The sequence below is a fragment of the Corvus cornix genome, chromosome 1A (assembly GCF_000738735.6).
Source record: "Corvus cornix cornix isolate S_Up_H32 chromosome 1A, ASM73873v5, whole genome shotgun sequence".
Taxonomy (NCBI): Eukaryota; Metazoa; Chordata; class Aves; order Passeriformes; family Corvidae; genus Corvus; species Corvus cornix.
In genome coordinates this window covers 13,117,481-13,130,567 of record NC_047057.1, presented here as the reverse complement: position 1 = coordinate 13,130,567, position 13,087 = coordinate 13,117,481, and the positions used below count along the sequence as shown (strand labels likewise).

The following is a 13,087-nucleotide window of genomic DNA, read 5'->3' as shown; positions in this document are numbered from 1 at the left end:
ACAATTTTTACTCGAATGCAGAAAGCATTACAACTTCTTGGGTGTATAAATAGTTCCTGAAAATAAACGTTTTGTTCAGTTGTTTCATAATTTTTCAGAGATATGAATGTTGAAGTTTATTATGAAATAAAAGGCCTGAGCACTTCTGACACACAAAACCTTTCAGGTTAAGTCTTTCCACAATTATCCTTTTTCCCTTTTGTTTAAAAAAGTGTCAGACTTCGAGTAATTGCAAACATCTCTTCTCTGTAAAAGCAGCAGATTCAGACTAATAGCATTCATCAGAGCTGTACTAATCTCTGCAGATAAATTAAATGCTAAGTTTCATTGTGGGCACTGGTGAATGGATATTTTTGGCATTTGAAAGCCTTTTTTTAGTCCTTTGCATTTATATTTCCCTGGATACCTAATTGAATGTGTTTTTATTGGGGGCATCTGTCTGTTAATATATCTGGAGGTCATCCTGCCACTGAGGTGGACTGTAGGTGTGCAAGAGAAGAATGAATTTCAACTAAATGTTGCAAATGGCAGAAAGGTAAATAAGCCCACTGTTTTCTAAGAGAGAGTTACGAAGAGGTTTTTAGAGGACTTGCATCCAGTTCAAATAACTGCAAATGTGGATTCAATCCATATTTGTATTTAAGCTACATTATACATTGTGAACTGCTTTCGTCTGTCTTTAAAGTAAGCTTGATCCCTCTTTGGATAAACGGAATTAATACACTTTTAATGCTGCATGCCTATCCTCACTGAGTTGTAACGTGCTTGTCTAAGTCCATTCAACTTTTGCTCTAGTCAAAATAAGCATTCCTGTGTACCCTCTGTACGTATTCCTTTGTCAGGTTTTCTGTTAAAATTGTGTGTGTCATATAAAATTGTGTGTGACATACAAAAACCCAAACATGGTTTTCATGTCGTGATCTCAGGTGCTGGTGGCTCTCAAACTGGAAGTGTATGTTCTCTTTGTGTCTTTGTGTGCCCTTTATGCACACAGAGACCCTGCTTCTGCTCACTGAATTCCAGTGTATGTTCACTGTTTCTCCCTAGCTCAGTTGCCTCAGGTGTGATAAGGGAAGTGGAGGGTGCAGTGGCTGAGTGAAGTGCCAGAAATTTGAAATGAATTTGAAACGTTCACTTAACTATGCTTTTGCCTTCATTGAATCATTATTAAATTATTTTGAGCCTTTTTGAAGGCTTTGTTGTCTTTTGTTAATCCAGGTGTCTCCAAGTCTTACAACTAGACCCTGTGTGGTATATAAACAGTTTGCTTCAGGTTATTATGTTTCCAAATAAACTTTTGAACTGTAAGGTAGAAGAGATTTCTGATGTGTGCTGAGTACTGGAGAATATGTTTTGATGCTACTTATGAATCTATCATTTCTCTGAATTGATGTAATTTTTGTTGCCTTTAACAGGATCTCTCATAGGAAGCTTTCTGTCAAAATATACTACCATCCAAGACATTTTCAGTATTGCCAGTATAGCTTGCAGAGCTTTTTCAGAAAGTTATAATTACTCTTTTAGACTTGCTATTTGGAAGTTACTCTTTTTCAAAAGGCATATTTCACACAATGCTTAGTCCTCTGGGGATGAAAGACTGACAAGAGTGACACTCCAATATGAGATTTCATGTTTAGTGAGTAATTGAGATGAAAATATTCTCTAAAATAGTTATTAAATGGATCCTGCTGTAATAAATTAACAAAGCACACATCTATACTAAGCAAAACCAGTGGACTTTTTTAAGATCTAGCTAGTAGCTGAACTTTTTTTAGCTTACAGCATATGAAAGCGTTGAAGAAAACTGAGTAGTAAGTATTTCTTGTTTTGTGTGTAGAACTTAGGTATTTTTATAGAATGCTTAAGTTTTCCTGGCTCAATTTGCCCAATACTACTGATATATACTACTACTGATAACCATCATTTGTTTTGATAAAGAGCCTGGTTTTTAAGTGACAGGATTTTCAGCCTTTTTTCTAAGTGTGGATTTTTTCATTTATTTGGGCTGATGGGTTTATTTTCAGGGTTGAAAGAAATTAAGAAGAAGAAAGCTTTATTAATAACTCATAGCCTGACTTTTATCCATTGCAGTTAAATAAAAGAGAGCTAGGTCCTCATCTTTCCTATTGTCTAACAATATTACTGTTTCTTACACAGAAATACGATGGCCATCTTCCCATAGAAATAAAAGCTGTTCCTGAGGGCTCTGTAATTCCCAGAGGAAATGTTCTTTTCACAGTAGAAAACACAGATCCAGAGTGCTACTGGCTCACAAATTGGATTGAGGTCAGTTTTGGAAATTTAACGTGTTTTTTCTAAATACATATTAGTGGATGTAACTGTAAGGTTGAATCCTGTATTGCTTTAAAGGAAATCTCAGGCAACTTTCATTTTCTGCTTTAATTCTTTTCTGTAGTCCTCTTACCTTTTTCCCCACCTGGCAAGAGATCATAATAATTGTACAGGAAATTCACAGCAGTACTTTTATGCATAAAAACAAAGAGTGGGGGGAACTGTGTGTCAGTAGTTTGCGAGTGATAACTCCCGAGAGGGTCAATACCTTGCCTACCTTATAAAGGCTAATTACTTAAGCCCTAAAGTAAACTGTTGGAGGCATCAGTACTTTCTGAACAGGGAATGAAAATAGATAGACCTTTTTGTGCCTGATTAAATGCCAAGTGGACATTGTTAAGTTCTAAGCAAATATACACCTAATATTGTGATGGGTTTTGTTTTAGACTATTCTTGTGCAGTCATGGTACCCAATCACAGTGGCTACAAACTCTAGAGAGCAGAAAAAGATTTTGGCCAAATATTTGCTGGAGACTTCTGGCAGCTTGGAAGGACTGGAATATAAACTGCATGACTTTGGTTACAGAGGAGTTTCTTCACAAGAGGTAATACTGCTTGTCTAATAATTTGAAAAGTCTAATTTGTTGCTAACTATAAAGAATTGTAGCATGTCTGTTAACCTCTGTGTCCCTGTTCTCCACTGAAATTGTGAATGCACAGAACACTGTTTGGACTATGTGTGGAGGGGGAGGTCTGGGCTGGGGGTGGGTGCAATGTCTGAACTGTGAGCGCTAGACTGGGAGAAGTTTTGTCTGTCTTCCCAGTGTAAGTGAATGAAGAGAGTATAGAGTACTGGTGAAATGGGAATTGAGTCAGAGTTTTGCTGTTACAAACTAGTGCTAGGTGGTGACTAGATTTAGGCTTCTATATTTGGCATGAAAACTGAAAGTTGCATCTTTTTCAGACTGCAGGAATAGGAGCTTCAGCTCATTTGGTGAACTTCAAAGGAACAGACACTGTAGCAGGAATTGCATTAATTAAAAAGTACTATGGTACAAAAGATCCAGTTCCAGGATATTCTGTTCCAGCTGCTGAACACAGGTAAGATACTAGGCTAAGCCTTTCTAAAAATACCTTAGGAAAATGTAATTCTTTTCTTACCCATCTTTGTATCCAGAAATATACCATACAATATTAGCCATGACTGGTCCAGTTGCTGAAGCTGCAGTTCTGTACTGATGCCTCTATATGTTCTAGGGGCACATAAGTAGCATGGTTGTTCTTAGCTATAAATGTGTTTTAAATGTTTTTAACTATAACCTTCTTATCAGTGTCTGAATAAATTTGGAAAATTCTTTTTAGAATAAGCTTGAAGGCTTACAGTCTATAGATATTGAGGATTCACATTATGAACTTCAAACTTTGTTTTAAATATAAAATCATAAATTGAAAAACTCTTAAGTTGCAATTCTGGACTCTCAAGTTGATGTTCTCCCTCTAGAAAAGGCAGTTGCTCTCAAGCTTCCCATCAGTCTAACTAGTAATGGTAAATCCTTGCTATATCACTAAGAATTGTGAATGAGTTTTTAAGAGTGAGAGACTGATCTCAGACATTTGAGATAGAGAGCTCTTGCTTTTTTTCAAATCCGCGTCCTGTACAAGGTTGGGAGTGAATGCAAATCCTTGAATTTCAGTTGCATGTCTACACACTGAAATGAGAATATGAAAGAAGGTTGTGTTTTTCATATTGAGCACAAAAGCTGGTTAACTATGTAGTGTTGATTTTGAATAGTTAGTATTCATGTAGGATTGCAAGACAGATAATGGAAAGGCTTGCATGAATAGCCCTTGTAGAGTAGTGGTCATCTTTGAAGGAGCACTGCTTCATAGAACTTTCTGTAGCATTGCTGTAATGCTGTTCTAGAACTCCTGCTTGATCAACAGATGTGACAGTTTTTGTCTGAAATTTCTGATGACCCAAACTACTGTAAAATTTTTTGTAATGAAAGCAAAAGCAAACACATGGAGTCAAGATCAAGTGTCTTTTGCACAGCATACTGAAGTGGTGGCATTAGAGCAGAGAGCTTAAACTGCCCTGCCTAAAGTTTGCACCACCAAATACAGACTGCAGTCGCCCTTTCTGAGTTAATACACAAAAACAGTCTCATACAAGAGACCCTAATTTTTACAGAATTGTTGTACTGTTCCACAACCTCCAGTACAAGGTCGTGTTGTGAGCATGGTGCTTGCCCCTGGCATGTCAGCAGGGCTCTTCTGGGACTGCCCCAACCTCTTTGAAATAGTTTGTTTGTCTCCCCACTACCATGATCTGGGACTTGTCCACACAGCAGGTAACGCTGGAATTTTAAGGTAAAAATTCAATGCCCACTGACTCTCATGCTGTGCACAAGAGCATTTTTAGGTCTTTGCACACAAGTTACTAAAGTCATTTATGTCAGCTGATTTGTGACAACCACATACAGAGCAGCTGATGCAGATCAGCTGCATGCAGTAACTTACTACTGCTCTCAGCAGCTCTGGTTTATGTGCTCACCTGTGGTAATGTTCTGAGGTTCCTCTGGAAGAATGTTTGTATAAGTGAGAATATTCGTTTTATATCACTATTAAAAAACAAAATAAATTCTGTTTTCTTCTTTAGTTTTTTCTAACATATGGTGTGGTGCTTCGTTCTCGACTTCCTATTTTGTAGCATGAAGTTGTAAGAGCAGATGTTCTGTTCTTGCATCTATAGCTCCCTAGCTGTCTGAATTTAGTCTGTTTATTTAGTATATAGTGTATTTATCATCCATGCAACACAGAGCTGATAAGCATGTAGTTTCTGCTGTCTTGTAATCATACTGCTTATCATTGTCTTGAACTGTTGCTGGTAGGAAATACAGAATGACATGTAAATGCAACTCTAATACGATTTTTTTTTAATTGCCTTTGCAGTACCATAACAGCTTGGGGGAAAGATCATGAAAAAGATGCTTTTGAACACATAGTAACACAGTTTTCTTCAGTGCCTGTATCTGTGGTTAGCGACAGCTACGACATTTACAATGCTTGTGAAAAAATATGGGGTGATGACCTAAGGCATATAATTGAAGCCCGAAGTCCAGAGGCACCACTTATTATTAGACCAGATTCTGGGAACCCCCTTGACACTGTTCTAAAGGTAATCCTTCCTTGAAGCCATTTGTATACATGATTGAGAGGGCAATTGTTTGTTTGGTAGTGACACCCCAAGACATTGGCATATCACAAATAGGAATTCTGAATGACCTTTGTCAGCTGATAAGAAAAACTCCTAGCTGAAATGTTTAATTTTAAATATTTGTGGCTTGCAAAATCAGAGAAAACTGAAAGCCTCATCCACTATCTTAAGGGGGGTCACAAGAAGAGCAGGATCTTCAGCTGACACATTCAATAACAAAAATTCACAGCAAGCAAAGGGAGAAAGGGGGGAAGCATGGTTCTGATTAGTTCTTGGGTGCAAGTTCATAAAGACCATATTGTCTGTGGCTGCTTTAAGGGCTTCCACCACAATGGCTGGCATGCTTTTTCTTTGTGTGGGTAGATTTAGAGCATGATTATGTGGGTATATTTATGGATTTATTTTAGTGTTTTAGAAAAAGCATGACTTAAATGGGGGAATAGTTTCTTTATTAGAATGGCAGGATTTTATTTTCGTTTTGAACTGTCTCCTTTCCCTTTTCAATAGGTCTTGGAGATCTTGGGGAAGAAGTTTCCCATTACAGAGAATTCAAAAGGCTACAAGTTGTTACCACCGTATCTCAGAGTTATTCAAGGGGATGGTGTGGATATCAACACGTTGCAAGAGGTAGGAGATCCTGTTCATTTGTCAGGGTGGTGCTGGCAAGGTTGATATTTAATCTGGACTCTGTTACAATTAGTCAGATGTTGCAGCAGAGACTGCTGACTCCTGCCCTTCACTCCAGACACTGGCAGTGGTATCTTAATGCGTAAAACATATTCATTAAAACGCCACAGGAAGTTATTAAGATGCATAAAAAAACCCTAAAAGGCATTTTCTAATCCCCCTGTTGTAACCCTTCTCTTTCCACTGTCTCTCCTTTTGTTTGCTTTCATCATGCTTGTCAAGTCTAATTGAGATCAAAATCTGGCAGTGTTTGGTAATTTCATTGATGTCTAAGGCACACTGCATGATCACTGTGCTGCAGCAATAGTAGTAATTAGCTGGTTTGGCTCTTTAGTTATGTACCATCTGAAGTCTGCTTGTCCTCACATATTGAAGGTGTCGTTTTGAAGGAGACTTTAAAACTGAGGGTAAGGAAGGCAAGTTCCTCGATAAGGCAACTAGTGGAATAAGGATTAGTTGAAAACCCAGAAAATGTGTAACAAATTAGGGTACAGTCTGAGTCAAAATAGCAATTTTACCAAGACATAAATTGATAATTTAGTAGATTCTGCATGCTTGAAACAAGTCATAAATTCACTGCTATGGACTAGGGGTAGATACTAGGTACTTCAATATGGTTTTAAAGGTATAGACTGTAGTAACAACAGATAACAAAGGGCATGTAAGAGGAAGAGGACTTGACTTTGTCAGGTTTGTCCTGAGTCTTTCATCTTCAGCTGTATTAGAGTTCAAAACCAGAAATAAGTTGAATAAAGTTAAGATTAATTTTACTTGAATTTATTGACACTTGTCTTAGCTTTCTAGACTGACACATCCTTAAGTTCTTCTTAACAAAGCTGACTTCTGCTACTTCTCAAAATTAGGAGTGAGGGAGGTATCAATTTTGGGTTTTAGTTAGTGTGAAGCTATCTGCATGTCTACCATGTTCACATAATGTTAACCTCAATGACAGAACTCAGATTTGTCGCTCAGATCCCTAGAGAGCAGTTAATACTGAGATTGTAACCTGATAGACCAGCTATAGTGCAGTCATGCTCTGCAGTTTTTTTTCCCGCCTCCAATGGCCTTTAAAGTAAATTCAACTTTATTTTTTTTTGTCCCCTGTGGCTTTTTGACAATATACAGCTATGCTAATATGCTTAACAGAACACAAGCATGTGAGGTTAATAGCTGGAAAGAAAGTCTTGTCGTTAGATAGCAGGGGAAGAGACTCCGTTAAAGAAAACAAAGCCCACAGAGAAGTAAACATTTCTGCTTGTTCTGAACAACAGTCTGACAGGCCTGATGCCTGTGTTAGGCAAAGTATGTTAGGGCTGAGATTTTCATAGTTGTGAGAGGACAGAAACTGGGCTGTTCTTTCTTGTAAGGAACTCTGGTTGCTTTTTCTAAGTTATACTGGACAAAATTCAAGGATGTCATATAGCATAGATTCTAGTTAATATATTAAAGCAAGTATATAAAAATCTTTGCATTAGAGTGAAAAATGCTCTGATCTCCAAGTTTTAAATAGAGCAGTAAAAAATTGCAGCAGCTAATGGGAGACGATGAGAGGTAGAATGAACAGTTCTTTGTTCAGGTGCTCTGCCTGTTTACATATTTTCCTTATGAAGCTGTAATTGAGTATGAGAAGTCTACCCATAACATGTAATAGAAGAGAGCAGAAGATCCAGCTCCCCAAGACATACAGAGCAGCCAGATCGCTGCTGCCTAGTGGCACCTTCTCATCTCTTCCTGACACGAATCTTGCAGTGCCTCGTGTCAGCTTAGGTCACTGAACCGCTAGTCATTAAAATAATTTAGACCACACATGTAGCAGCAAACTAACTCAGCCAAAAGTGATCTGTTTTGTGGTTTAGTGAATTAAATTGTCCCCCAAAAAGGGGCTAATACTCACCAGCACTATATAGGAGAAAACTAACTGTTTTTTAGAGCTGGGAAAAACAGGCAGGAAGGAAAGTGACATTTCTCATTTGACAGCAGCAAATTATGTTGGAGCAAAATGACCATGATTTTGCAACCTAATTTTAGTTTTATTTAAATATCATGGATCTCTTCATCCTCCTATGTCAGCAAACGCCAGGTTTTATCATGCTTTTAGAAAATTAGATAATAGCATACCACTAAAAAAAACCCTAAAACAACAAACAAAAACCAAAACAACCCACCAAAACCAAACCAACACTGAAGTATAATTCATTCTTTTCCAGAAGGAGTTAACATGAACAAATACAAATGTATTACTGTGTCCATCTTTTTTTCCCCCCTCTTGTAGCCTTTGCAGGATTATTATTCCAATTACTCCATATCAACATTCAATTCTAGACATGATTTATTGTTACAGATCAGATGAAAGGTAATGGGTACAGCAGGAAAATCTAGAATGGGTAATGACCAGTAGTCTCATTTAGCTATCCAAAGTAGCTGAAACAACAATATAGAAAACAACTCAGAGTGTAAACTGGATTTTAAAATTCTTTGTTTTAATAGGGGATGCTGGTAGAACAGGTAAGGAAACTTTTTAAACTTTCTTTGCATTTTCACTTTTAAAAATCATTCCAATCTGCTAACGCCACAATATACTACACTTTCAAAGGATTTTCTTTGAACATTCAATTTCCAGATGTCTTTAAATCTTTACACAAAAAATCCTCTAATCTGGAGTCACAGTTGATGTATTAATCATGCTCATAATGGTCAGAGGAAGCTGGTCAAAACCTTGGCACCTGCATTGGGAACAGTGTATAGGTTTGAAAGTGTGAAACAAAAAATTCTTCTGTATTGTTTTCCTTTGTGGGAGGCTTCAGTTGTTTCAGATCTCCCCCTTCTTCCCTATTATTGCTGCTGTTTGCCATCTCTCCCTGATGCCTTAAGAGGCCTCCTAGAAAACAGAGACTAGATAGGAGTAAGGGAATAAAAGAGGTATTTATTTGAAAGGCTTCAAAGGTACACCCTGGGGAGCCTGAAGCTATTCTCAAAATGGACCCCAAGATGGACAACAGGTCAGGAGTTCTTCCCCCTTTTATAGGTTTGGTTCATTTGCATAGCAGGGTTAATTCTCCAATTAAAGCTTCAGTTTGCCCCTCAGCTTACTCCCTCCTTAGTGGCTCTTTGGTTTATAGTTTTGGCCTAGGACAGTCTTGGTGTCCTTGGAAAGCAGGGCTGGAGAGGCTTTGTTATGTCTACCTAGCATGAGAGAGCAGAAATTAACAGGCTCCAAGAAACTTCAGAGTCACACACCAAGCAGTACAGAATTTGAAAAATACACAGGCTAAAACCTAAGGCATCATCCCCATATCTAAGGAAGTAACAGAATCTGGGCCTTTGCTGTGGGTCAGCGGGTGGTACAGTCAGAGCTGTCTTTCAGCTTAGTCTGGATTTCCCTTCCCCTTCTCACCAGACAAAGATCAATCTAAGTAAGGAAATCCTTTGAGAGAGAGTGGAAAGCTAGAAGCCAGTTCTTCACCCAAGGTAAGTGAGGAGTTGTGCCTGTAGCACAAGATGAACAAACCATCTGTAAATGAGAGCAGGAACACAAGCTGAAAGGGGGTTCACATTTCTTCTCACCTAGGCAAGAGGGTTAAGCAGCCATGGCCCAGCTATGCTGTACTTGCACTAACATCTGTTAACCTGCAGGCATGAAGCCTCAGCATCACGTGCTTTGGTGTAGGATGTTGTTTATACCAGAGAGTTGTGGGTTCAGTGTCAGACCTGGCCTTTGCACAATAAGGCAAGCAGAACACCTTGGCTCAGGCTTGGCCAGCAGTTCACATAGCTTCACGCTTGCTCAGGGTCTGGACAGAACCAGAGGCCAGGTAGAGTTTACCTACATTTGCCTCTTTAAAAGACAGCACAGATAAGTAGAGTCCATATCCAGGCCCACTTAAGTCTCATTTCTTATGGCAGTATTAGGCATTATGCTTAAGTAGAGGGTATACAAAATACCTTTTCTTACCCTTCCTTTGTCAACTTTAGTTACTTCTGAGATGCTTAAAGAAGAATTTAATTAGTTTCTTTCCTTTAGCTTCCCTGAGTACTTCTTTTAACTGCTTCCAGGGGAATCTAATCACCTGAAAATAAAGATTCCTTTTGCTCTTGGTCACTGAGAGGGTATGATGTCTACTGCTAAAATCCACAAGATTGTCACATATTTGAGAGGGCATTTTTTCAGGATACAAAGCTTCTAAAGGGTTCTCTTAAGTGGAAGTCCTGGTGGTAGAGCTTGAGATTAATTTTGCTTGATTTCCTGAATGAGGCTGAAAAAAAAAGCTGGTGCCATTGGAATAATGGAAAGTCACTGATAAGATTTCTCCTGGAGAAATCTAGTGGGAAGGTGTTCCAAGCATGCCCTCAGAAGGTTATGACTCTGCTGTCCACCTGTCCTGTTGACTGGCCTCTGTCAGGCATTTGGAGTATCTGTGAAGACAATCTGCATGTGACTAAGTGCATAAACAAAGCACTAGTGTGTGCTTTTGTGTGCACTACCAATTTGTCACGGTCTGAAATGGAAATGTGGTTTTCTATTTTTTTCCCATCTTATGAGCCTTAGCTGTCCCTTAAAAAAGCAGCTTGACAACACTAGCTAGTGAAACACTCCTGTTCAGTGTTACTCTGGCATTTCTTCTTGATGCAAGAGGCTAAGATTGCCCAAAATATTACCAGATTTCTCACTATGCTGATTTTTGAAACTCTGCAGTGTTCCCCATAGTTTATGTCCTTCCATTCTGCTTCTCAGCTTCCTTTTTTTCTGGATGGATGGTATTTTGCTATCTCACCTACTCTGGTTTTCGCACCTGCTTTTGTTAGTAAAATGTTAGGAGAAGAGAGTTTGAACTCCTGTTCTGGGGCTGTAACCATCATTTCAGGCTTTCATAAGGGTAACAGGTCAGGAGAACAAAACTTGGCCCTTTATGAGCATGATCAAATGAGCAGCCATTACTCCAGGCTTGAGGATGTCACATTTGTCTGGATAGAATGAGGGTGGAGGGAAATGATACAGTAACTTTGACCTTGACTGTTGCTAGCAGTGCAGTTCACATTGACCTGTGCCTGCCGAAGGAGGTGGCAAAGCAAACTCTTTGAGCAGCTTTATGTATTTTCATGTCACATCTTCGAAATTGCTAATCTTATTCTAAACAACGTGATTTTCAAGAAAATTGCTCTGTTCAAGTCTTTGGTCAAGAGAGGGTAATAACTTTCTGGAGCTGAGCAGGATGACTGCATTGTTTCAGGATACAGGCTCTGCTTCGAGGTCTTCCCATAATTCTGAGAAATTGGAAGGCTCTGAAATATTCCCATGAAATCTTTTATTTTCTTTAGAGCACTGTTTCTCCGGGCACTGCATTACTGTGCCACCCTAGTTTGGGAAGTATATGTGTGGGCATGATAGTTGTGTTACAGGAAAAGCTGTCCAGTTACATACTGGAACTATAAATAAAAATGCAAACAGTGGGCCAAGTATTGGCCAAATTATTACGTACATCTCCTGGAAACTGAATGTTAGTCGGCTTAATTGTCTGTAAAAGCATCTTGTTTAAGTAGTATAATATTTTTATGGAAAAATGGCATGGCCTAAAAGTATGCTCCATCATAATTTTCTTTTTCTTATTAGATTGTGGAGGGAATGAAGAAGAATAAATGGAGCATTGAGAATATTGCCTTTGGATCTGGTGGAGCTTTGTTGCAGAAACTAACCAGAGACCTCCTAAACTGTTCCTTCAAATGTAGTTACGTGGTGACCAATGGCCTTGGGGTATGTCTGTACCGCTTCTACCACTCCGCTTTGAGTAGCGGCCTCCCCACTTGAAAACCTGTTTGACATTTCCTGTTACGTTACCACCATCTGCATTAGGTCCCACAAAGCCCTTTCCTCTTAAAGAAATCCTCTCTTCGTTTTAGGTAAATGTCTTCAAAGATCCTGTTGCCGATCCCAACAAAAGGTCAAAGAAAGGACGGCTTTCGTTGCATAGGACACCTGCTGGAGAGTATGTGACACTCGAGGAAGGCAAGGGAGATCTTGAAGAGTATGGACAGGTATGAATTTTCAAAATCTGTTATATCATTCTTCATGCAAAAATAGACTAAGAAAAAGCAGGTTATAACTTAATTTCAGATTTTATTTCTGATTTGTCATTTTGTTCAACTCCCATCTTATTACCTCAAAAATTACCTCAGTACCAAATTCAGTAACAGCAGAATGTTAGAATGGCAGTAGAATGTTCAGGTTTTACAATTACAGATCTTTCTCTTTTGTTTTGTCTTCAGAAACATGAGAACATTACTGCTTTTCCCCATAACTAAAGTCTCAGTGTTGCAGAATATATACTGGCCGGGTAGTTTTGTTTGGCCTATATTGCACAATTTGAGTAGCAACCCTAGCTGGAGGTGGAACAGGGACAGCTGTAACTAAAATGTGTTTCTGCTTCCTCACTGAGACTTTCATAAATAGTTCCTTCAGGAGTTAATGCCCTGTACACAAAATAGTTCCACACTTTTCAAAGATGTAAATTTAAACCAGGAATTCAGTTTCCCTGTGAATTCTTTACAATTGCAAAACAGAATGCTATTTCTGTGAAATAAGCACAAACTTTATGCCAATCTCAGGCTTTCAGTTTGATATGTGTCATGTTTTCAGCATGCAACAATGAAACATTAAACTGCGTGTTGAGTCTTTTCCCAAGTTAAGAGGACTGAAAATAAGTTGTCAAATTGCACTTCTGCTTTTAGAAGCTGAAATTCTTCCGGTATACAGAAGCTGTTTCTGTGCTACTAGGCAGAGGGGTACTACTAGGCACATTGTTTAGCATGACAGTAAGCATAAAACTGAGTTGTCTGAAAAATCTCAACATAAAAACAACCGGAGTTATATGCCCTGAAGATACTCTGCTGTGGGCA

At 38.6% G+C, this 13,087-nt stretch overlaps 1 protein-coding gene across 2 annotated transcripts in view; it reads left to right on the top strand.

Annotated features, from left to right (window-relative positions):
- Positions 1-13,087, top strand: part of NAMPT (nicotinamide phosphoribosyltransferase) — a 30,845-nt gene that overhangs the window by 13,950 nt on the left and 3,808 nt on the right. Inside the window, exons 4-11 of one of the 2 annotated variants that reach the window (XM_039570900.1) lie at positions 2,158-2,286; positions 2,739-2,897; positions 3,257-3,393; positions 5,245-5,470; positions 6,017-6,136; positions 8,684-8,701; positions 11,805-11,945; positions 12,092-12,226. In XM_039570900.1, the coding sequence (XP_039426834.1) occupies positions 2,158-2,286; positions 2,739-2,897; positions 3,257-3,393; positions 5,245-5,470; positions 6,017-6,136; positions 8,684-8,701; positions 11,805-11,945; positions 12,092-12,226 (1,065 nt within the window). The remainder of the gene's footprint in view (positions 1-2,157; positions 2,287-2,738; positions 2,898-3,256; positions 3,394-5,244; positions 5,471-6,016; positions 6,137-8,683; positions 8,702-11,804; positions 11,946-12,091; positions 12,227-13,087) is intronic. The other variant, XM_039570902.1, reaches the window with a different exon arrangement.